Here is a 25,437-nt window from a genome sequence, read left to right as displayed (position 1 = left end):
GCATATGGAAACAATGCTCTTGCTTGTTCTTGTATGCTCTTGCGATGCTAGAGTGTGGCTTAGATGTGTAACACCTAATCCATATTACCAGTACGTAACAAGTTCAATTGCAGTGCTGCATGGCATGGCAATGTGATATTAGTCTAGGAGCCATACACTCTCAATGGGAAGAGAGGCTCTTCGTGTACTAGTACGTAACAAGTTCAATTGGAGTGCTGCATGGCATGGCAATCTGATATTAGTCTAGGAGCCATACACTCTCGGTGGGAAGAGAGGCTCTTCATGTAATGTGTAGTAAACCAACTAGACGCCCCAAACGTGTAGAGCCACTCATGGAGAGGAGTGTTGTGGAGTCTAGGCAAAAGCTACAAAGGGCAAGGCGAGGCCCTTGTGTGAAGGTGCCTAGAGATTGCGGGGAGAAGAAAGAAAGAGAGAGAGAGTGTGTGTGAGAGCGCGACCGAGCATTGCGCCACCTCGTTCCCCATTCATATATACAAAACTACGAAGGTGGAAGCGGGAGGGGGAGAGAGAGAGAGGCGGAGAAGAAAGAAGAGCCTTGCCAGCAAACTAACAAGCCAGCGTCCGCGACGTGCTCCAGATCATACGAAAAGCTCCCGTCGCCATACCCTGCATCCCCCTGCAGGTGCCGCCGCCATCAAAGGTCCTTCCGATCCTCTCTCCCTTGCTTCACATCCCGCGGGCCGCCTCATACCTTCCCCCCCGGCAGTTTTCTTCACAGGTTCGCTTCCCTCTCTAACCCTAAATTCCGTTTTTTGTGTTTCATTGCGTTCTCATTCCTGTCCCTGTAGCAATTCATCGTCTTGCGTTCCCTCCCTTAATTGATTGCTTTAATGGGTCATGCTGTTGGTTTCGCATCCCTTTATGTCCAAATTTGTGAGGTTTCCTGTTTTAACTTTGCCCGTCTGCCGGAACATCGAAGCTGAATCGTATTCCGAGGCGTCTCTTTTGGACGGCCATTTTGTATCGAAACACTGATTAGATTGCCATCGTGTCCGTCATGCGTTTCCAGATGCAGTTGTGTTAGCCTAATCTTGTTTGTCTGCATTGCGCGATGTTGTATGAACTTTGCTGATCCTTTGTATCTGGATGCTCAATATACAGCCGATGCTCACATATCCCAGGAGTGACTTGCTGTCTCCTTTATGCAAAGCTTATACCAGGTCATAGGAAACAATGCGTCTCCGCGAAAGGAAGCACATTACTTACAATCTCAGTGGCACTGATGACAGTGGTAATGAGAGTGCAATGCCTCTGACAAGGAGTTTACAGGAATCGGATAATGAGTCAGTGCATTCGGGTTCTTTTGAACTCCAAGTAGAAGGGGAATTGAATGAGGTAGAAGATGATTTGGATCTTGATGAAGAGCAGAAGGTTGAAGAACGATATCTTCACCATAGAAAACGAGGAAGACTGAACTTGGCTCAAAAGATTTATAATCATGAGAACAGAGGCAAGAAGTCACGGGTTGTTGAACAAGCTTCTATCTTGCAGCCATCATCTCTGTATCCACGTTCTACACGCGGTGTACGTGTAAATTACAATGAGGACACTTCCTCAGAAAGCAGTACTGCAAAAGAACTTGAAAAGCCTAATGACAATGATTCATCTGATACATCCTCATCAGAACAGGAATTATCAAAGCTGGAAGGACGAGCTAACAGTGGTTTCAATGAAGTGTCTTTTGAGTTGCCTATTGATGAAGATCCAGCTTCAGATGAACTCTCGAGCGAAGAGAAGGCACGATCAAAACCTTGCAGAAGGTTGATGAAACTTGCAGACCGCCGCAGGTTGTCAGAGATCCCTCCCTGTGAGATGCCCAATGGTTCAAATCCTGAGGAAGTGCTCAAGGATGCAGAGGGCATCCAAAAACCACACAAAAAATTTGATCATTTTGAGCTTTCCTGTTCATCAGTCGGACTGCAGAATGCGGAAAAATCTGCATCAGAAAAATCAGCTGAGGCGCATACTGTCACAAGAACCAATAAATCTGGATGGCATTTGTTACAGGATTCGTCTGAAATGCCTCATGAGAAGATTGAAGATGAGCTCAGGTGTCAAAGTACAACAGTTTCAAAGTCCACTGTTCCAAAGAACAGCTACAGTGGCATTGAGTTCCTTGCTTATACATATGCAAGAAGGCCAAAGAGCCCAAAGGTACAACAATCAGGTGTAATTGAAGGGCCTGTCAGGGTCAATGCACCTGCTTTGATGTTTCCTATCAGGAACAAACAACTCAAGGTAGACCTCTTTGGACCATACTGGGATGAAAATGAGATTAGACCAGTTGTTAAAAGAGCAGGGCAAGTTGAAAAGGTACTTTCTGTTAGAAACAGGCAGAGTGATTCACCTATTTATTGCGTTAAGCTAAGTGGGAAGAGCTACAGGAGCTGTGTTTATGTAAATGATAAATTTCTTGCAAGAAATTATCCACATCTCGCGAGAAATTTTTTGAAACGCATGGATGATCTACACAGAGCCAATGGAAATCCAGGAGAGCAAGAGGATGGACCTGCTTTTAATCCATTGTATATCCAAATCGATAGGATTATTGCAGCAGAACAGAGAGTTCGGAAGAATTGTTATCTTGTGAAGTGGTGTGGACTGCCCTACTCTGACTCAACATGGGAATTTGAAGATGCTCTTGCTGATGAGATAGAGGCAATCAAACGATTCTCACAATTAGAACGATTTGGTGCACCCACCAGTACCACATATACCTTCAAGGATGGGCGAGTGCTACGTGACTATCAGAAAAAAGGGGTGGCTTGGATGGATCATAATTATCAAAAAGGTGTCAATTGCATTCTTGCAGATGAGATGGGCCTTGGGAAGACTATACAGGTCAGTGCTTTTTTTTTTCTTAGGATTTTCTGCCTGCCAGTCTTAAGTTGATTAATGAGATTTCTATGTACTAGTGAAGTACTCATATCTAGATGTCTCATGTTTTGATGATTCGACTGCAGTTTGGCCAAATAAATTGAGTTAGGCCCTTGAAGTTTCAGGTCAGAAAGTTAGTCAAAAAATGTGTGTGCTATAAATGTCTGGCATTTGGCCAGATGGCCTGACTGAACTTTCTACTTTGTGTGCACAATGTGAGGTTCTCTCTCTAGCACATTAGAGGGCCTTTCATTCAGTTGGAAATTGTTTTCCTTATGGGGACCTTTAAAAGTGAGAATCTAATTGATATGGAGACCTTCAATAGTGGGACACTGAACTGGAATTTTAGTAATTTTAGTACACATTTGGATTTTGGTTTTTCAATCAAAGTTAAGGGCTTTGTGAACTTAGTGTTGAGAAACCACTTCTTCAGTTCACACATTGTTCGGTGTATCTGTTAAGAAATACCCTAACATAGAAACATAAATAGAAACCGTATGACAAAGCACAGACTGATAAAGAACACAGTTAGGGTTAGGGTAACTCAGAGACAATGAACACAGTGAATAAATAAAGTGATATAACTACTGAATAATAAGATGCTCATGCAGCAAACACACTATGCAGTGAATGAATACTGAACCTCAAACTCCTGTATCTCAAGGATTAGGGTAGGGGTAATGAGTTGGAGAGTGTGTCGTACTTCGAACGGATCCCGAATTGCAGCAAGGCAGCCTCCGGATGTCGAACACCTGCAAACGCAGTAGTGAGAAGTTGGATTTGATGGAGACATCAGTGAGGAGAGAGAAAGACTAAAAACGTAGGCAGTAGGTGAGAGACTAAAACGCAGGCAAGACAGCTTGTAGGAGAGAGAAAGACTAAAAACGTAGGCATCAGGTGAGAGAAAGACTAAAAATGCAGGCAGGACTATGATGACGTGGCAGGCTGTACGGCAGCAGGTTTGCATAGGAACAACGGTCACTTGATTGAAATCAGCTCCAAACTGCGTGAAGAGGGTTGGAAATCAGGCGCCAACTAATGGAGACAGCAATGGACAGCTTCAGCTGAGATGTCCTCTGCGAATGGGGTGTGGGTAGTAAGCTGAAACACTTGGAATCTGCAAAAACGAGATTGAAGGAAGAGTGGAGGGCTGGCTGCTAATTTATAGAAAATTAGGGTTCTAGGTTCTCTCCCACTTAACTCTCTCGATTCGCTCCCTATTTTAGAGTTTTGGCTAAAATAAGCCTAAAATAAGCATGTTTTGGGGTTGTTTAAGTGACTAAGTGCATTTTTTAGCACAACATCTCCTCTCAAGCCCAAAATAGGGCCAGAAAAGTAGGCCAGCCTAAATTTTGATTTACCCCAAGGGGTCCCACTCCAAAGTAGCTAGGTCATCGGACAAATGGTGCGCATCGGCTGCCTAGTGGCCTACCAAGACTACAGAGGTGATGGTTATCTTACCAAGGGAGCCCAAGTGATCACCCTAGAGAGGCTAGGGCATCGGACCAAGGGTGCACGTCGGCTGCCCAAGGGCCTACCAAGTCCTACAAAGGCGGATGGATACAACAATGGATTGTGTTTGTTGTGTTTTGGTTTTTTTTTTTTTTTGGTTGGAAAAGAGTTTTGAAAATACATAAGGAATATAGGGGAAGCGGCTGATTAAGTGACAGATAGGAAAGGATAAAGAGAGTTTTAAACCCAAGTCATTCACAAAACTAGCAAGCCAATCCCTCACATTGACTAGGATAAATGCCTAGGGATGATAAAAGTGCGTGTGTGCCAATCACGTGGTGAATATATGTAGAGGCAAAAAAGATGACGGTGGGCTTAGCAAGACAAGCAAAGCAAGCAAGGGTAGGAAAATTGCCTTTTAGGAGAATTGCCATGTGTTATGCCATGAATATGGTGGATCTTAGAGTTGACCACTCCAAAAGATTGAAGAGGGATAAATGCGCACCAATGCATGTTTACATGAATAGAATGCCAATGCATGGGGTAATGCAAAGGGAGATGCAAGATGACATGCTCATGCAATATGCTATGCAAGGATGCCACTTGGACAGTGTCCTCGCAGGGGAATTGTTCACTTGTCCAAGTGCCCTTTTACAATCATGTCATCTTGACAGTGCGGATAAAGTTACAAATGTCCATAATATAATACAATAGAATAATGTTAAAAAAATGTAAGCATTATCATTGTCACTATTAAGAGTAGAAGCCGCCTCCTCTCAAATTGGAAGGGAAAGCAAGAGGGAAGCACCCTCTCCCCGTCAAGTTGAAGAAGTAGGGGAGGGTATACCCAAGCCGATCCTGGGTAACATGTATTGAAGAACCGGCCGGTTGACCGCTTTGGTCAAAATGTCTGCAAAATTATTTGATGAAGACATAAACTCTAGACGAATAGTGCCTAGCTCAACCTGCTCTTTGGAAAAGTGAAAGTGACTCCCACATGCCGTGTCTATGGTGTGATGATCGGATTGTCCGCAAGGGCAATGGCACACTGGTTGTCACAGTAGACAACTGTGGGAGAGTCACATGGTAAATGAAGTGCCGACAGCAGATTCTTAGATAGATGGCCTCGGTGGTGCCATCAAAGAGAGCCTGATACTCAGCCTCGGCCGTGGAAGCCGCCACCGTCTCCTGCTTACGATTGGACCAAGAAATGGGAGCCATGCCCAAGGTAAAGAGGTAGTCGCCATGGGAACGTTGGGTGTTAGGATCTCCTACCCAATCAGAATCAGTGTACACCTACAAACATAAACTAGAATCATATGTTAGGCCATAAGAAAAAGTACACCACAAATAACGCAACACATGAAGACATGCAATCCAATGTGACATCCTAGGTGCTGTGAAATACTGACCGAGTAAGCTAAATATGGCCTAGTGTGAATTAACCAAAGAAGTTTTTCTACAACAGAGCGATAGGTATGGTCATTGAAGGGCTGTCCTAGGGTATCCTTTGACAAGTGGGCAATAGGATCAAGAAACGTGGCCACTGGCCGTGTCTGATCCGTAGTGTACTGGTCTACGAGTTGAAGTGCGTACTTTTGCTCTGACACAAAAATACAGCCCCCAAAACAAACTACCTCCATCCCCAAAAAATAGGACAACAAACCAAGGTTTATCATTTCAAATGTAGCTTGAAGCTTAGCCTTAATTTCTGCTATGGCAGCAGAATCTAAACCTGTGGTGAGTAAGTCATCAACGTATAGCAGGATATAGCTAACCCCCTCTGCAGTAGATTAAACATATAAGTTTGGGTCATAAGGGGTAGAATGGTATCCATGAGTCTGTAAGAACTCATCCATCCTATGGAACCAAGACCGTGGTGCTTGCGTAATCCCATAAAGAGCTTTATGCAAGTGGAATACCTTATTCCTCGGGTTGCCAGAAGGAAAGCCTGGTGACTGCTCCACATAGACCTCCTCCTCGAGAAAACCATTTAGGAAGGCATTCTTGACATCCATCTGATGTATCGGCTAACCGTGGTGAGCGGCTAGCATGAGTAGCAACCGAAAGGAAGTCAACCGTGCAGTAGGGGCAAAAGGTCTCTTCATAATCAATGCCATGCTTTTGTCGAAACCCTTGCACTACAATGCGAGCCTTGTACTTGTTGAAAGTCCCATCAGCTTTTAGCTTAGTCCTGAAAATCCACTTTGTCCCGATGACTTTCTTGTGGCTTGGATGATCTTCCAATGTCCAAGTCGCATATGGGTCGATACTCTCGAGCTTCTTCTCCATGGCCGCTTGCCATTGAGGGTGCTGAAGAGCCTCCTGCCATGTATTCGACGGCTCATAATGCGCTATGTAATCAATTTTAAACAACGACGCAAATGATGTCTGAGGAGCAAGCCGGGCAGATCTTCTAGGTCCCTCCGTAGTGGAATCTAGTGGTAGGATCTCCAAATCTCGCAAGGTTTGTTGGTACCAGCGAGGTAATGGGTCTCGTGAAGGGAGCCTAGGAACTAAAGAATTTGCGGGAAGGTTAGGAGTGAGAAGTAGACCAGGCTCAGTAGGCACGATCTTCGATGATGTGAAAGAAGGAATTGGATCGGAATCCGGTGCAGAAGATTGCACAATATCCCTCTCGTCAAAGACGACATCCCGCCTAACAATCACCTTGTTTGTTCGAGGATCAAACAAACGATAGGCTTTCACCTTAGAGGAATATCCCACAAAAATAAGATCAGCTTGGAGAGTGAGCTTTTCTATCTTGTCGTCAAGCGTGTGTGTATAGCACGACACTTGAAGACTTTGAAGTGGGAAATAATAGGCCAAGAGCCAAAGAATGCTTCATATGGGGTCTTCTAAGGAAGAGCTGTAGTCAGGCACCGGTTAAGGATGTATACCGAAGTGTTAACAGCCTCGATCCAAAGGTGCTTAGGAAGCTCTGCTGAGAACATCATAGAGCGTGCCATTTCCATGACTGTCCGGTTCCTACGCCCTACAACTTCCTTATGAGAATGAGAGTTGGTAGAGGTGAGTTGGTGAGAAATGCCATGTTGCTATAGAAACTCAGAGAACTCGTGGGAGATAAACTCACCACCTCTATCACTCATGCAATCGACACCACGACTAGTCTGGTTATGAACCAGTAGTATCCAAGCAGGAAAGTATGTGAAAGCATCGGATTTATGCTTGAGGAAGTATATCCACAAGTATCTAGAATGATCATCCGCTATAAAAAAGAAGTATAGTGCGCCATTCAAGGCAGCAGTGGATGTCGGCCCACAAAGATCAACATGAATCAATCTAAGAGGTGCCTTAGCTCTATGAGAGGACTGCTGAGGAAATGGGATACGGTGCTACTTCTTGACCTGACAAGCTTTACAGACATCTCGAGCGAGCTTCAGGCGTGGAAGGCCCTCAACCAGCTTACGGCTTGACAACTCATAAAGTGAGTCATAACCAAGATGCCCTAAGCGAAAATGCCAAAGATGCTCATTGTTCGGAGGCTTCAGAGAGATGGCTAAGGCTTGGAAGCTATGGAATACAGAGCCCTCGGTTGTCGGCTCGGTCAGAAAGTGTCATGTGGTATAGGCCATTAGGCTGTGTCTCACCGCAAGCAATCACTAAACCAGTCAGAGAGTCAAGCATCTTGACTGTGGTCGCTGTAAAGAAAACTGCTCGCCCCAATCAACAAAGCTGTTGAACAGATAACAAGTTCACCCCAAGCTGAGGGACATGATATACATTGTCTAGCGTAGCCAGATCCGGACCCTTATCAGTGGCAAAATTGATGCAACCTTGTGCCTGAATCTTGATTGAGGAGTTGTTTCCTACGCGGACGTGCTCGGTTTTGCAGAGGCTTGCGTACGGAAGATGTCCTCTATAGGAGTCATGTGATGTGTAGCTCCATTGTCCAAAATCCAAACAGGAGCTGAAGTGCTTACAAATATGGACGAGACTCGCATCTGATGTCTCTATGGAGATGATGTGGGTCTTTGCACACTAGTCAGACAAGCCCTCTGGAGTTGAGAATGTTGTCAACTGAGATGGCTGTGCGGTGGCAGTGTGAGTCTGACCTTTAAACTGTTAGCAGAGTATTTGTCAGCTCATGTGTGAGTCTGAGCTTGATCTGGGCTGGGCATTTTTATTAGGTATTTTAGGTTTTTTTCTGGTGTGGCATTTTATGCCAGTGGAGTATTTTTATGCACCAGTCGGCCAGCATTAATGCTGTCCGACCAGCATTATTGCTCCCCACTTTTTCAGCCTATTTATACTCAGTGGCTCCTCCTCAATCATCATCTTCACCATTTGCAGACTCTGTGGAGAGAGGAGCCAGTGCCAGTGCCAGTGCCCACGCAGCTAGTGACTCACTGTTGTATGCGACTGTCTCGTGTTCAGATATATGGATTCCATTTCCCGTGCATACATCTGAGTTCTCATCTGTATCGTGTTCTTTTCTCTTTTTGTCTTGTGTTTCAGCAGTTTATTTCAGCACATGTTTATGCTTCCACCGCTGCCCCACTTCTGACATGGTATCAGTTTTTCAAGATGTGTGTTTCTGCTGTGTTTTATTGCCGATTTCAGGACTGTTTTGTACCCCTGCTGATCAGGCGACTGCTGTAGCAGCCAGGTGACCTGTTTTGGGGCTGTTTTGAGCCTGCGTTTCTTGCAGTCTTGCCATCGTCTGTTGCCTACGCACCCTCTGCTGCCTGCGTTTTCCATCAGCAGCTGCTGGCGACAGTTTTCTACCTGTTTTTCTCCAGTTTACAGTCTGCGTTTTGCTTCTTCAGCGTCTCTCGTGGCTCGGTGACTGTTAATTCAGGCCGTTTTTGCTGTTTTTGGCAGTTTTTGACTAATTTTTTGACTTTCTGCAGCAGATTTTGTCTTCTCTTGATCAGATTTTGGGTTATATTGCATGTGAACTCTCATTTTCTGCAGTCTGTGCTTGTGTTTTGGCTGTGTTTTCTCTCTAAATTCCATCTCTTCTCTACTTCTCTTCTTATCCTCTCCAGATGGCTCCTCTGTGCACTTCCATTGATGATAAGTTACATGGACGTGATTATCTCACATGGAGTGCTGTCATGAAAGCTTGGTTTGTGCAAAAGCGGTTATGGTACATCGTCTGTGGAGCTATTGCTCGACCTCTCCGTCCTTTTCCTCTTCCTGAAGCCTTTGATGAGGACAACCATGAGGAAGCGGTGCTCACATGGGACCTGGACGATGCCCGTGCTTACTCGGCGTTGCTTCGGTGTATTTTTAAAGCGGTCTTACCAGCGGTTACCTCTTGTAGGATATCTCCTGAAGTATGGCAGAAGTTGCAGCAGATGTATGAGGCACCTTCCACCATGCGGGCAGTCACACTTTATGGCCAGCTCCAGCAGATGAAGTTTGAGCCAAAAGATACTATTCAGTCTTTTCTTCTTCGTGTTACGCAGGTACAGGACCAGCTTCGGCACGTGCAATCTGCTCTTCCTGAGGCGCATCTCGTCGGGACGGTCCTCTACAAGCTCCCCTCGGAGTTTGATGGAGTGGCCAATGCTTTGCTGGCGCAGACATCATCGACTCCTGTCAGTTTTACACATATGACCTCGATGCTTCTTGAGCATGAGACATCCTTGAGATTACAGGGGCAGCTTTCGGCACATTATGAAGGCGAGGCTTATGTAGCTTCAGAGAGGGGTAACGGGAAGAAGAAGTCGAAGGCTCAGTGTTACCACTGTGGCAAGAAGGGACATTTGCGGAAGGACTGCAAGACGTTAGCGCTTCTAGGAAGAAGGAGCAGAAGACGAAGCGGGATGTCGACTCTACCGATGAGTTCTCTCCTTCATCCGATTCCGACTCAGATCCTTCGACCAAGGTGAAGTCCAAGGTGCGGAAGGGATCCTCTTCTTCGGATCGCGGGAAGGGCTTGGTGGCCCCTTCCTCGGCTGCTTTCTAGTGGTGGTGATGAGGTCATCCCTCACGACTCTCTTGAGCCAGAGAGGGAGTGTGAGCGGGTGTTCAGATGGGGCAGCCGTGCCTCATCTATACTTTTATACAGGTGCACAGGTTCCAAAGAGGGACGTCCCTGACGCATCGACTTCAGTCTGGCGGAATCAAATCCTGGAGCTGGGATTGACATCTAGGTTCATGATGAGCTGGTTATCTAACCTAGAGTGGGAGGCTTTCGTCTAGAGCTCACATGAGGGGACACTTTGGCGATCTGGCCAAAGGCGGGGAATCCATGGTCACATATGTTCAGCGGCATTTTTGACAGGATGGTCTCGTATGCTACTGCGAGACATTGATGATGGACACAGAGACATGCTATGATCTTCTCTATTTTCAGGTGTTTGGTACGATCGACATCGACATTAGGTTCTCTCCGAGGCCCCTTGGTGGTGGCTTGATCACCCACTGCTTGGGTATCCATGGTTCTACTTGGTGGTTCTATGTTGTATAGTTTCTGATCTCTTTTCATTATCCTATTGTATGGTATCAGATCACCCATGATCTGAGAGAGGGTGTTAGCAGAGTATTTGTCAGCTCATGTGTGAGTCTGAGCTTGATCTGGGCTGGGCATTTTTATTAGGTATTTTAGGTTTTTTTCTGGTGTGGCATTTTATGCCAGTGGAGCATTTTTATGCGCCAGTCGGCCAGCATTAATGCTGTTCGACCAGCATTATTGCTTCCCACTTTTTCAGCCTATTTATACTCAGTGGCTCCTCCTCAATCTTCATCATCTTCACCATCTGCAGACTCTGTGGAGAGAGGAGCCAGTGCCAGTGCCAGTGCCCACGCAGCCAGTGACTCACCGTTGTATGCGACTGTCTCGTGTTCAGATATATGGATTCCATTTCCCGTGCATACATCTGAGTTCTCATGTGTATCGTGTTCTTTTCTTTTCTTTTCTCTTTTTGTCTTGTGTTTCAGCAGTTTATTTCAGCACATGTTTATGCTTCCACCGCTGCTCCACTTCTGACATAAACTACCCCTTGCCATCACCCTACCTCCCCTGCAGGGGGTTGCCCGATTGAGGGGAGGGGGGCTGCGACTTAGGTTTTGGTGCTGTGCATCTTGCCTTTGATCGACACTCATCATTAAAATGGCCAGCCTTTTGACAATGTTGACAATACCTATTCTATTTAGGTACATTCTGCCACCTAGGTTTGAGAGATTGGGATGTTCCTTGTGATTCTTGGGATTGCTTTTGCTTTTAATTTTGGTTTTGATTTTGATTTTTAGTTTGAGTGGAGGTTTGGTTTTGTTTTCCCTTCCCTTGTTGCCCCTTTCTGAGAATGAGCAACAAGAGTCCTCTCTGAAGAGGAATTCAAATGAAATTGATTGAACACCCGTGTGTAACGCAATAGTTGGCACTCAAATTCATAGAATGTAGGCATGGTAGGTTTTGAAATTATGCCTTTCACAAAATTGGAGTATTTCCTAGGGAGTTTGTTTAGGAACAATGTGACCTGATCGCCAGAGGACTTAGGAGTCCCCGTAGTGGAGAATTTAGCGAGGAGACGCCGAAACTCAACCAATTTGACTTTCAGTCATCCTTGTCAGTGATTTTGAAAAGCTGAAGCTCATGGTCAAGATTAATACGATAGGTTCTATTCCGAGCCGCATAGCAGTCAGTCAAGTGTGCCCATCTCTTTGACGCTAAGTCAAAATGCTTAAGCTGAGAATGAAACTCAAGCAGTAAGCCTTGCATAAACTCGACAATAGTGGAGGCATTCCTAGCCTTCCATGAGCGGACAACCTCGTATGGAACAAGTGCGGGATCGGGTTGGGGTTCCAACCCCTGCACAAAATCCCATAGGTTCTAGGAGTCAAGGACATGTCTCATCAAGCTCGACCAAGTAGTAAAGTTTGTCTCGTTAAAATGAGTCTGTCATTAAATGCATTCTTGGCAGAAGACGAGCTAGAACCATGAGGTGTCGAGTAGGTAGGGTAAGATGGATGTGGGGGATAAGATTGTGAAGGGTAAGATGGTGGAGGTGGATGTGTCTGATAAGAAGGAGAAGGGGGAAAAGATGGGTAGGCAGAAGTAGATTGTGGAGTGTCCAATGAGTGCTGATTGAGGCGGAGGCACTGGAATATGAATGTTTCCATAAATGCCAGTGTATATGAAGGCATTGGGACACGGAAGCCCTGTCCAAAGTGAGGCTAGGGCACAACAGTATGACCAGAAGGTCCTCTAGGGAAAGCCATGGAGGCAAACTGTGGAGTCAACTGATCCACACTCGAGAGAGATTGGGGGAGATACCCAGGTTGTAATGATTCCGAAAGTGTGTGTGAAATAGGTGGAACACCACCCGGCAGAGGTAAGGATGAGGTTCTAAAGGATGTGCCTATGTTTCCATAAACCCCCGTTGTGATATGCGATGCGACATAAGGTGTCTAAAATGGAAAAGTGAACGGTGTGAATGGAAGTGGAGAAGCAACATATGAATGTGGTGGGATGGGTGGGTTTTGAAAATGAGGTGTATGAGGTGCAGATGCATTTTATTCATATTTATCATTTAATGATTGGAAATGAAAATGTGAAGATGATGATGCACCATGCAATGAAGAAAAAGAAACACCAAATTCATTCTGATTTTGTGAAGTAGACGTAAAAGAAAGAAGGGAAGAAGAAAAGGTACCTGGATTTTTCTTATAATCCCCATGATGTGTGTTAACATACAAGAATTGGTCCTCAAGAGGATCTTTTCCGTAGTCAACAGACTGTACACTTTCTTCCACATGATCTCTACCAGAATAATGCAAAACAGAAGAAGTAAAAGAAGAAGGCACAAAAGATGAATCTAACGTACCTTGCACCGGAGTGGATGGAAGTCGATGAAATAAAGGAACATACTCTTGGTCTTGTTTTCCAACGGGGAGGCCCATCCTTGATGGAGGTCTCGACGGCCCTACAACATAATCAGACTTGTGCGCGAAATCTGAAGAGAGATTCATGCATACCTTCATTTAGGAGATTTTCTTGAAGGGCAATCCTTCGATCGAGATCCTCAATCTTCTTTCGTCTATAAGCTATGATCAATTTATATTCTTCAGAGGTCAGCTTGCCTAGCTGTTCTTCCACGTAATTAGAAGTGTCATCCACCATGTCGAAACTTTGTGGAGCAAGTTGATTAGCCCACTCTTGCTCGGTTCTCAGCATAGTTGGTCTTGGAGACTGAATCGATGTTGTTGTGTTCGAAGTCATTTGAACCTATTGTTGTTCTTGCTTCTTATGTAGAGCTTTTAGATCAAAGGCCTAGGTTTGTCGGAGAATACTAGGCTCTGATACTATGTTAAGAAATACCCTAACACAGAAACATAAACAGAAACCGTACGACAAAGCACAGACTGATAAAAGAACACAATTAGGGTTAGGGTAACTCAGCGACAATGAACACAGTGAATAAATAAAGTGATATAACTACTGGATAATACGATGCTCATGCAGCAAACACAGTATGCAATGAATGAATATTGAACCTCGAACTCCTGTATCTCAAGGATCAAGGCAGGGGCAATGAGCTGAAGAGTGTGTCATACTCCGAATGGATCCTGAATTGCAGCAAGGTAGTCTCCGGATGTTGAACACCAGCAAACGTAGCAGTGAGAAGCTGAATTTGATGTAGACAACAGTGAGGAGAGAGAAATACTAAAAACGCAGGCATCAGGTGAGGGAAAGACTAAAAACGCAGGCAAGACAGCTTGCAGGAGAGACAAAGATAAAAAACGTAGGCAACAGGTGAGAGAAAGACTAAAAATGCAGGCAGGACAACCTGCAGGAGAGAGAAATACTAAAAACGTAGGCAATAGGTGAGAGAAAGGCTAAAAACACAGGTAGGACTGTGATGATGTGGCAGGTTGTTTGATAGTAAGTCTGCATAGGAACAACAGTTGCGCGACTGAAATTAGCTCCAAACTGCGTGAAGAGGGCTGGAAATCAGGTGCCAACTGATGGAGACAGCAATGGACAACTTCGGTTGAGATGTCCTCCGCGAACGGGGTGTGGGCAGCAAGCTGAAACACTTGAAATATGCAAAAACAAGATTGAAGGAAGAGTGGAGGGCTGGTTGCCAATTTATAGAAACTTAGGTTCTAGATCCTCTCCCACTTAATTCTCTCGATCCGTTTCCCATTTTAGGATTTTGGCTAAAATGAGCCTAAAATAAGTATGTTTTGGGGCTGTTTAAGTGACTAAGTGTATTTCTTAGCACAACAGTATCATCACCGCGTTCTTGTGTTTTTGAGTTTCTCTTCTCTCTCAGTGTTTGTTGTACACACTTTGTGTTACTCCTTGCAAACCCTATTGTCTCTCTGCGTGGTTGCTTATTTTGACATGATATCAAAGCACACTTGTTATTTTTGACATGGGGTCAGAGCGCAGGAGCTTAGAGAGCTAAAGACCTTGTTTATCAGAGAAGATGGCCCATTGCCCAGAGGACTGCGTTTCGCTCCCTTCATTGTGCAGAATTCCCAAAGGTCCCGTCGCTTGATTTAGACAGGATAGTGCAATTATTTTTTGAACTTGGGCTCCGCTGTATCAGCTTTACTTCTCATAGCATTATTTAGTGTATCATCACCGTGTTCTTGTGTTTCTGAGTTTCTCTTCTCTCTCAGTGTTTGTCGTACACACTTTGTGTTACTCCCTATAAACTCTATTGTCTCTTTGCATTGTTGCTTATTTTGACATGGTATCCAAGCACACCTGTTATTTTTGACATGGTATTAGAGTGTAGGAGCTTAGAGAGCTAAAGACCTTGTTCATCAGAGAAGGCAAAGACATGTTGCGGGTTCAGCATCATCTATCGATTTTTCCCTTCATTTCCACTGCATCACAAGGAGATAGAGATACCCTTCCTCCCTTACGGGTTGACACTTTAGTGCTATGACTTCTTCACAGACAGATGGATAGATCATTGCCTGCTTCTCTTTCGACATCACCGGAATCCCCACCGATGCTTGTCGACATGGACCTTTGCTCCCGTTGGAGTATATGTATCTAGCCCTTGGCACTTGTGCCACCTGTCCCTTCTAGACCTCAGAGTTTATTTTGCACTGGCTTTTAGATTTTTATGCTCAAGGAAATAAGATGCATCCAATGCGTGTCAAAAGATGACGTACCAGCGAGACAATAGGGTTTGCGGGGAGGAACACAGAGTGAACTCGGTAAACATTGAGAAGAGAAGAGAAGAGAGAATAAACTTTGATGAATGGAATGGTGAAGATTTGAATCATGGAGTGAATGTGATACAAGGGAACAAGTGTGCCGTAGCACAAGGAAGATGAAGCCACAAACCACGAATTGCAATGTCCTCTGGAAGGGGTGTGAGGGCAATGGAGAGGTTGGAGAGAGGAGGTGACGGATTGAATGAATTAGCCGTATTGAATGAGTGATAGAGGCAGCCTATAAATAGGCAAGAGACTATCAAGGGTGGCGCTTGAAGGGAGGGTGCCGGTTGTCTAGGGTGGTGCCCCACTGTGGGCGCCCAACCCCTTATTGGGGCTGTCCGCTATGAAACCCTAAATGCAAAACACAACCCTAAACGCAAAATGCAAAACTACGGGTGAAGGGTTTCTTAATACCCCCTCTCAGGCCCAAAAAAGGGGAACAAGAGAAGAGAGAGGTGGAGATGCAATGCTACATGCTGAAGAATGCTCATGTAGCAGGTGCCACTTGGATAGTGTCCCTCGTGGGAAAATAGTTCCCCCCTAAGTGCATTAGTACAAAGATGATGAAAACATGCAATGCATAGGAGGAATGTCAGACTTTGTGTGGTGCTAAGAACCATAAGAATATGCCCGTACTCGATCTTGGGAGTTGGCTCCATATTGACCAAGGGACGAAGAAGATCCACCTTGTAATCTGAGAATACTACTTGAAAGGAGACCTTTGAAGATAGTTAGGAGACTGGATAAGCTGTAGAACCCGAAACTCAATCTCGGGAGAGAAGCCACTAGCTCCGTGACTCCATGCTGGAAGGAATACTAAGGCCTAGCCACCAAGTTGCTGCTAAGGACCCAAGGGGCCCGATCTAGGTAGATCCTCTAGATCTTGGGTATGAGTAGAGGAAACGATTGCTCAAAGGAGAGCCACTCCTCGAAAGTGAAAGGTGGTGGTGTGTGAAGAACTTCATGGCACATAGTGTCCCTCTTTGAATCGGAAGGAGTAGGAGTAGGAGCCCTCTCTGAAGCCGAAGAAGAACTGGAAGCCCCCTTTGAGGGCGAAGTAAGAAAATCCCCCTGAATCCCAGTTTGAGAAAGAAAGGGAATCTAACCACTCATGGCTCGCGGATTGTAAAGCATTTGATGATGAAGGAAGTGCCACCGGTCATGCCGAAGAAGGTATTTGGGGCTCGGAAGAAAAAGCCGAAAAGCACCCAAAAGTGACCTCTCGAACTTGAGTGGAAGAGGGTGGGAAAGGAGGCTCAGAATGAGCCAAGGGTGGGAAATAGTCACGGTCTCTCAGGAGAGTGGACTGTGGAGGAGATGTGGGCCATGGAAGCCACTGTACTCGGAAGTGGATGGGGGAAACCTCTGCGCAGTGGGGTGGTCTCTAGGAGGGCTTATTGCCTCGTAAGGTCTTAGAGCCTCTGTGTGCTCGAAAGGACTTAGTGCGCGTTGGTTGCAGCTTATTGCCTTGAGCACAATACTCTGATAGCGGATGCAGAATGATCTGTGTGGCCCAGAAAGAAGAGGTGGCACAAGGAGTGCCTGGTGGATGACACATATACTCCGGAGGGGTGGAGGAGCAAAGGTCGATGTCGATAGTCATTGGTGGAATGACCGTTCTTGCCGCAATAGGAACACTAAGTAGATTGTCATCTGTTGGGGAAGAAGCCACGGGTACCAGTGTGCATTGTTGAAGAAGGAAGAGGTGAAAGAGGTAAGCCACGAACCACGAACTGCAATGTCCACCTCAAGGGGTGTGAGGGCAGTGTGAAGCACGAACCGCAATGTCCGCCGCAAGGGGTGGGAGGGCAATGGAAGGGTTGGAAGTGAGCTGCCAGGTGCAAACGAGAGGAGCTGCTGGCTGTCAAACACAGGGTAGATTGATGGTCAGAGAGGGAGAAGGTTGCTGCCAAATATTGCCTGGCTGAAAAGCAGGCTGAAAAGGCAAGGGGAGGTGCTGTCAGTGGTTGCTTGGCTGAAACGCAGCAGGGTGTGCCAGGTGCAGCAAAAGAGCTGTCAACAGTCAGTAAATGGAGCAAAGGGGAGGTGGAAGCGGCATCAGCAGCCTTGAACGCAAGTTGGAAAACAACAAACGCATGAGGGAGCAGCCACTAGTTAGGGTGTTGATGCAGTGGAAGAAGAAGAGAAGCGGATGCTGAACCCGCTACCGGTCTTTGCCTTCACTAGAGTGGAGGATGTTTGCCACTGTTTGAGCAGATCCAGCTCTGATACCATGTCAAAAGACGACGTACCAGCGAGAGAGTAGGTTTTGCGGGGAGGAACATGAAGTGAACTCGATAAACATTGAGAAGAGAAGAGAAGAGAGAAGAAACTCTGATGAATGGAATGACGAAGATGTGAATCATGGAGTGAATGTGATACAAGGGAACAAGGGTGCCGTAGCACAAGGAAGATAAAGCCACGAACCACAAACTGCAATGTCCTCCTGAAGGGGTGTGAGGGCAGTGGAGAGGTTGGAGAGAGGAGGTGGCAGACTGAATGGATCAGCCGTATTGAATGAGTGACAGAGGCAGCCTATAAATAGGCAAGAGACTGTCTAGGGTGGCACCGAGAGGGAGGGTGTCAGCTGTCTAGGGTGGTGTCCCACTATGGGCGTCCAACCCCTTTTTGGGGCTGTCCACTGTGAAACCCTAAATGCAAAACACAACCCTAAACGCAAAACGCAGAACACAAAATGACGGGTGAAGGGTTTCTCAACAATACGCACTAAGCCCTTTCGAGTCACAAGAGGATCAATTGGTAACACAACCTCCTTGTGACTGCTGCAATGTACTAGGGAGGTTGCTTCCACTTCTTCTAGGGTTTCAGGAATGCCACCTTGACAACTCGTGGTTTTGCAGGCCGCTCCTCGGAGAGACAGTGATTGTTGGATACTATCCCCTCGGTAGTCCGCCCCTTCAAGAGAGTGATTGTTCGACCCCTTCTTCTTCTTTGGCTTCTCAATCCGCTCCACTGAGAGACAATGATTATTGCCCACCCTTGGCTTAGCTTGCTCCTCACCTCTCCTCACCCTCGACTACTTAGTTTTGAGAGGCTACCTCTGGGAGTTCGACACCCTAGATACCTTCTTCGACATGATTGGTGGCACTACTTCGTCATCAGATGATTCAGAGTCCGTGATCCATGAGTTTTTAGGTTTCTTATCTCTCGTAGAGGGGAATGTACTCTTTTTGCCCTTCGAGAAGGCTCCTATTTCTTTTGTGGCTTTAGAGAGGTGTTGAGAAACCCTTCACCCTTCACCCTTTACTCGCAGTTTGCGTTTTTTGCGTTTCTGCATTTTGCGTTTAGGGTTTGCAGCCCCAAAAAGGGGCACTATCCTAGACTGATTGTGCCTATTTATAGGCCACTCTCTCATTCATTTCTTATGGCTGATTCATTCAGTCAGTCACCTCTTCTCTTCTGCCTCTCCACTACACTCACACCCCTTCAGGAGGACATTGTGGTTTGTGGTTCGTGGCTGTCTTCATCATCTTCCTTGTGCTATGACAGCCTTGTTTCCTTGTATCACATTCTCTCCATGATTTAGAACTTCATCATTCCATTCATCAGAGTTTCTTCTCTCTTCTCTTCTCTTCTCCATGTTTGCCGAGTTCACTCCGTGCTCCTCCCCGCAAACCCTACTGTCTTGCTGGTACGTCATCTTTTGACATGATATCAGAGTTGGATCTGCTCAAACAACGGCAAAGATCCTCCACTCCAGTGAAGGTAAAGACCGGTGGCGGGCTCGGTATCCACTTCTCTTCTTCTTCTGCTGCATCAAAATCTCGTTTTTGCAAGTTTCAGGTGTTTTCAGCTTGCTGCCCACACCCCTTTCGCGGAGGACATCGCAGTCTCAGCTGTCCCTTGTTGTCATCTACAATCTGGCGCCTGTTTCCAGCCTTCCACCCGCAGTTTGCAGCTGTTTATAGCAAAGCGACTGTTGGTGATCACTCTCCATTCAGAAAACAATCTCGTTTTTGCGGATTTGAGGTGTTTCAGCTTGCTGCCCACACCCCGTTCGCGGAGGATATCTCAGCCGAAGCTGTCCATTGCTGTCTCCATTAGTTGGCACCTGATTTCCAACTCTCTTCACGCAGTTTGGAGCTAATTCCAGCCGGGCGACTGCTGTTCCTGTGCAGACCTGTTGCCGTACAGCTTGCCATGTCATCATAGTCCTGTTGCTTGCGTTTTTAGTCTTTCTCTCTCTTGCAGGCTGTCTTGCCTGTGTTTTTAGCCTTTTTCTCTCCTCACCTGCGTTTTTCTACTGGTTGCAACTTCTTATTGCTGGTCGCATCTTCCTCCCATTGGCAGCTCACTTCCAGCCCTTCCATTGCCTTCCCACTCCTTGAGGCGGACATTGCGGTTCGTGCTTCACATTGCTCTCACACCCCTTGAGGCGGACATTGTGGTTCGTGGTTCATGGTGGTTGACCTCTTCCTTCTTTACCTAAAGAAGGCACACTGATATCCATGGCTTCTTTACCAATAGATGATCGGACTACTGGATACTCCTACTGTGGCATCACCGGATACACCATTGATGCTTGCCGACTTCGACCTTTGCTCCCCACCTCCCCGGAGTATATGCATCTTCCATCAGGCACTCCTTGTGCCACCTCTCCTTTCTGGGCCATAGAGTTCGTTCTACATCGGCTATCAGAGTACTATGCTCAAGGCAATAAGACGCACTAAGTCCTTTCGAGCACATGGAGGATAGATCAGCGCTATGACCTTTTGGAGATCATCGCAATGCCAGGGGCAGTCTTCTCCCGCTTATTTTCAGGATTTGCAGTCCGCTCCATCGAGAGACAGTGATTGTTTGATACCGTCTTCTCGTTAGTCAGCTCCTTCGAGAGACAATGTCTACTCGACTCCTTTCTCTTCTTCGGCTCCCCAGTCTGCTCCACTGAGAGACAACGACTGTTGCCCACCTCTTACTCATTCTGGGTCCCACCCTTCCCCACCCTTGACTACTCAGGTTCGAGAGGCTACCTCTGGGAGCCCTTCGGCACCCCAAATACCTTCTTCAGCACGACCGGCGGCAGTTCCTTTGTCATCAGACATTTCAGAGTTCGTGATCCATGAGTTTTTGGATTCCCTATCTACTTGAGAGGGGGATTCAGAGGGAGATGTTATTCTTTTCAGATGGGTCATCTACTTCTTTGACTTCAGTGGGGGCCCCTCCACCTCCCACCTCAGAGGGGGAACCTACTCCACATGAAGTTCTTCACCCATCCTCTACTTTCTTGGGGTGGTTGTCTTCGACTAGTCATATCTTCTACTGATACCGAGGATCTAGAGGGTTTACGTAGATCGGGACCCTTGGGTCTTCAACAACGACTTGGTGGCTAGGCCTTCGTATTTCTTCCAGCATGGAGTCACGGAGCTAGTGGCTTCTCTCTCGGGGTTGAGTTTTAGGTTCTACAGCTCATCCAGTCTCCTGACTATCTTCAAAGGTCTCTTTTCAGGTGGTATTCTCAAATTACAGGGTGGATCTTCTTTGTCACTTGGCAGCATGAAGCCACCTCCCGAGATCGAGTATGGGCATATGCTTATGGTTCTCGGCACCACACAAAGTTCGACATTCCTTCTATGCATTGCATGTTTTCATCATCTTTGTACTAGGGTGCTTGGGTAAGTGAACAATTTTCCCACAAGGGACACTATCTAAGTGGCACCTGTTGCATGAGCATTCTTCAGCATGTAGCATTGCATCTCCACCTCACTCTTCTCTTGTTTTCTTTTTTGGGCTTGAGAGAGGGTGTTGAGAAACCCTTCACTCTTCACCCGTAGTTTGCGTTTTTGCATTTTGCGTTTAGGGTTTGCAGCCCTAAAAAGGGGCGCCATCTTAGACTGACTGTGCCTATTTATAGTCCACTCTCTCATTCATTCCTTACGGCTGATTCATTCAGTCCGTCATTTCTTCTCTCCAGCCTCTCCACTATCCTCACACCCCTTCAAGAGGACATTGCGGTTCGTGGTTGTCTTCATCATCTTCTTGTGCTATGACACCCTCGTTCCCTTGTATCACATTCACTCCATGATTCAGAATTTCATCATTCCATTCATCAGAGTTTCTTCTCTCTTCTCTTCTCTTCTCCATGTTTGTCGAGTTCACTCCGTGTTCCTCCCTACAAACCCTACTGTCTCGTTGGTACGTCATCTTTTGACAAGGGGGCCCTTGTATCTCCACCCTTAGGGGGAATATGTACTCATTGTGAAGTTTGTCATCTACCATTTACTCTTTTGGGATGGTTGTCTTCGAGCAGTCATTTCTACTCCTGATATCCATGAACTTTAAAGCTCGCCTAGATTTGGGCCTTGGAGGTTCAGTTGCGACTTAGTGACGAGACCTTCGAATTCCTTCCAACATGGAGTTATGGAGCTATTGGCTTCTCTCTCGAGGGAGAGTAAGGTTCTACAGTTCATTCCATTTGCTGTTCCTTACTATAGGTTACCTTTTAGGTGGCAAATCTTGGATCTTCAGGATTCTCTACATTTTCTTCGTCTCTCTCTTTGCTCCTCTTTCTTCATTCCTTTTTGGGCTTGAGAGGGGGTTGTTGAGAAACCACTTCTTCAGTTCACACACTTTGTTAGGGTTTTGCATTGATAACCCCAAAAAGGGTTGGTGTCCACATTTTGGTCACTTTTTCAATGGGTGCCCACATTGTGGCGCACCACCCTAGATAGCTTATGCTTATAAATAGACAGTCACTTCATTTATTCTTTACACTCCTACCACTCACCACCTTCTTCGGTCACCACCACCGGTTCCCTTCTCTCACCAGTCCCTTACACTACCCTCATACCCCTTCAGGAGGACATTGCAGTTCATGGCTCATGGCTGCCTTCACCTTTCCTCTTCTGCTTTAGGTGCCCTATTCTAGCATCAAGCCTTGCATTTGGAGCATCTTCCACCTGGCATCACCATTATCTGCTTGGTGTCAATACCCTTTTTCATCAAGCTCCACCTTCACCTGTGTTTTTGCATTTTGGCTCCTCCATCTCCTGGCATCATTCGTCTATCACAGGGGCTGCTGAGATCTGCGTTTTTGCAGCCTGGCTCCTCCTTTATCGCTTGGCGTCACTCATGTGTCACAAAGGTTGCTGGGATGTGTGTTTTTGTAGCTCGGCTCATCCTCCATCATCTGGCATCATTTGGAAACATGATAAAAAGCCTCACAACGAAAGACACGCAAATGAGCATATGATGGAGCTTTTCTAGTCCTTACCTTCTCTATAACCTAATAGCTAATAGTAGTGTATAGGAATCCATTAGTCAAATGTACACACTAGTAACTGCTTGAGCCTAAAAATGTTATGGTAAGCTTGTTTGGCTAAGCATACAATGGAATCTCTCTTGAATCATCCTATTCATGTGCTCAACCATACAATTTTGAGATAGGATGTACGGGGCAATCTACTCACACTTAATACGCTTCTCACACAAAAATCCTCAAAGGCTTTAAATGTATACTCACCCCCATTGTTAGATCATAGGCATTTTAGTCTATACCCAGACTAGCTCTCAACAAGAGTAAGCTAACGTTGAGACGTAGCCAATATATTCTATTTTTGCTTTGTGGAATATGCCAAGATCTTATATGAGTAATCATCAATGAAAGCATCAAAATACTTTGTGCCATTTAATGGCTGTTAGGGCATAGGTACACAAACATCAGAATAAACAAGAGCCAAAGGCTCACCCATGCACATAATGCTAGACTTTATATGTGAATTGCATGTCTATCATAAAGACGATGATCACAAGAATCAAAACATTTATAGTGAAGGAGCAGGAGATCTTGCAAACAAGTGAGCATTTTTATTTCCTTTAATGTCATATCCCCAAGGTGACAATGCCATATTGATACATATGGTATTGCAACCAGTTCAAAACATGGTCAATAGACCTAGATACAAGGGATAAAGAGTGTTAGTCTTGGCACCTCGTGCAAGGACAAGATTCCCATGGGTAATCTTCCAGAAGGAATCACCAAAAGATAATAGTAACCTGCATAATCCAATTTGACAACGTTCACTTGGCGTTAGCATCTAGGCTGCTCTTGCTGCGTTTGATAGCTCTGACACTTTAAGATTTGCGTTTTGTTGCCCATGTCACTCCTCAGCATGAGAGGATAGTGATTTGCTCCCTTGACAGTTGGTGATTATCTCCCATATCTCTAATAGCATCAGAGAATTGTGGTTTGCTCCCTCGATATCTGTCCTTCATCTTCCAGTTATTCCTTAGATAGCCCATTGCCCATAGGATTGTGTTTTGCTCCCTTCACTGTGCAGTATTTCCACAGCTGCTGTTGCTTGATTCAGACAAGACAATGTAGTTATCTTTTGAGCTTCGGCTCTGTTGTATTAACTTTTCTTCTCATATCATGATTCAGTGCATCATCACTATGTTCTTGTGTTTTTGAGTTTCTCTTCTCTCTCAATGTTTGCCACACATACTCTGTGTTACTTCCGGCAAACCCTACTGTTTCTCTGCATTGTCGCTTATATTGACATGGTATTGGAGCATACTTGTTATTTTTGACATTTAGGTGTCCCTTCATGCTTAGATATTGGAAAGAGTATGACATACTGCCACTAGAAGGTTGATATGTGTATTAGAGTGAGCATTGTTTACAACACAGAGACAATACATTTGCACGTCGTTGTTGCTCTCAAATCATAGCAACTCTTGATCCTACTTTAAACCATAAGGAGGCATAACGACCTTGATGTATACATATGATGAAAGTCTCCATCTTGTTGCCCCAAAAATAGTTAGCTTATGAAAAAAGGGCATTTACTTTATTTCCTAGGACATGCCCAAAGATCTTATATAAAAGGACACGTTGTGGGCATCCATCCTAACTTTGAGATCAAAATAATTCCTTTCACTGCTCTTCTTTGAAGCTTTTTCCTTCTCCATCAGCCTTCTCACTCTCTAGCTGCCCATACTTGCGTTGGAGGAGCTGCTAGCTGGAGGTGGTACTGCTGTTGAGCTAAAACATGCATTATTGCTGATTAGCTTTTTAAACAGCCCCAAAACACACTAAAAAATGCTATTTTAGAGTAAAACCCTAAAACGGGGAGTAGTTCGAGAGAGTTTAGTGGAAACCCTAATTTTTGAGGCGCCCTTCCACATCTATAAATAGACAAGCTGCCCCCATTCAGCCCCATTCCGTCTGTGCAGGTTTCTCACTCCACGTGCAGATTTCAGCCATTAGCCTTCTTCCACGTGTTTGTCCAGCCCTGGAGACTGCTACCACTCCATCCATGTTTTCTCTTGCTGGTGGTGCCTTCATCCATGCTGACGTCAATTGCTGGCGACATCATCATCTGCTGCGATCTGATCATCCAGTCACCGCCAACCACATCGGACACTGTTTCAGCCTGCTGTTTACAACAGACTATGTGCAGTTTCCAGCCTTCGATCGGCGGTACACTGCTGCGTTTACCAGTTTCCAGGCTCTAGACTACTGCGTTTTGGTGACCAGCCTGCTGCCATTCACTATTGAGCACTCCTACACTCCGATTGGTGGTCAGAGACTTGGGATCCGTCTCCGGTGGACGTCACACTCCGACATTGCCCTGCCCTTGAGCACACTATACACTCTTACATTCATTTACAACATTAATTCACTTCAGAGTTGTGCTCTCTCTCTTCCTTCTTTTGTTTGTGTTTGAGTTTCTGTGTTTGAGTTTTTTAGTTTTGCGTTTAGGGTTTTTTTTTTTTTTGAGTTTTGCGTTTAGGGTTTGAGTTTTAAGTTTTGCATTTAGGGTTTGAGTTTTGCCCTTTGCGTCTGTGTCTGTCTCTGTCTCTTTGTGTTTCTGTCGTGGTTGTATACTCTATGTGTCTTGAGTGCAAACCCTAGCAGTTTTCTTCATATGGTATTAGAGCCGGTGCTCTTGTAAAGAGTATCTTGCGGATATT

At 45.6% G+C, this 25,437-nt stretch overlaps 1 protein-coding gene across 1 annotated transcript in view; it reads left to right on the top strand.

Annotated features, from left to right (window-relative positions):
* The first annotated feature begins 419 nt into the window (after positions 1 to 419).
* LOC148010974 (uncharacterized) overlaps positions 420 to 25,437 on the top strand; it is a 57,470-nt gene continuing 32,452 nt past the window's right edge. The window contains exons 1-2 of the mRNA XM_087671519.1: positions 420 to 739; positions 1,123 to 2,862. Coding sequence (XP_087527645.1) covers positions 1,195 to 2,862 — 1,668 coding nt within the window. The 5' untranslated portion in view covers positions 420 to 739; positions 1,123 to 1,194. The remainder of the gene's footprint in view (positions 740 to 1,122; positions 2,863 to 25,437) is intronic.

This window comes from Lygodium microphyllum, chromosome 29 (assembly GCF_053477565.2).
Source record: "Lygodium microphyllum isolate KBCC chromosome 29, Lygodium_microphyllum_v1.1.10, whole genome shotgun sequence".
Lineage (NCBI taxonomy): Eukaryota > Viridiplantae > Streptophyta > Polypodiopsida > Schizaeales > Lygodiaceae > Lygodium > Lygodium microphyllum.
This window is presented reverse-complemented; position numbering and strand designations above follow the sequence as displayed.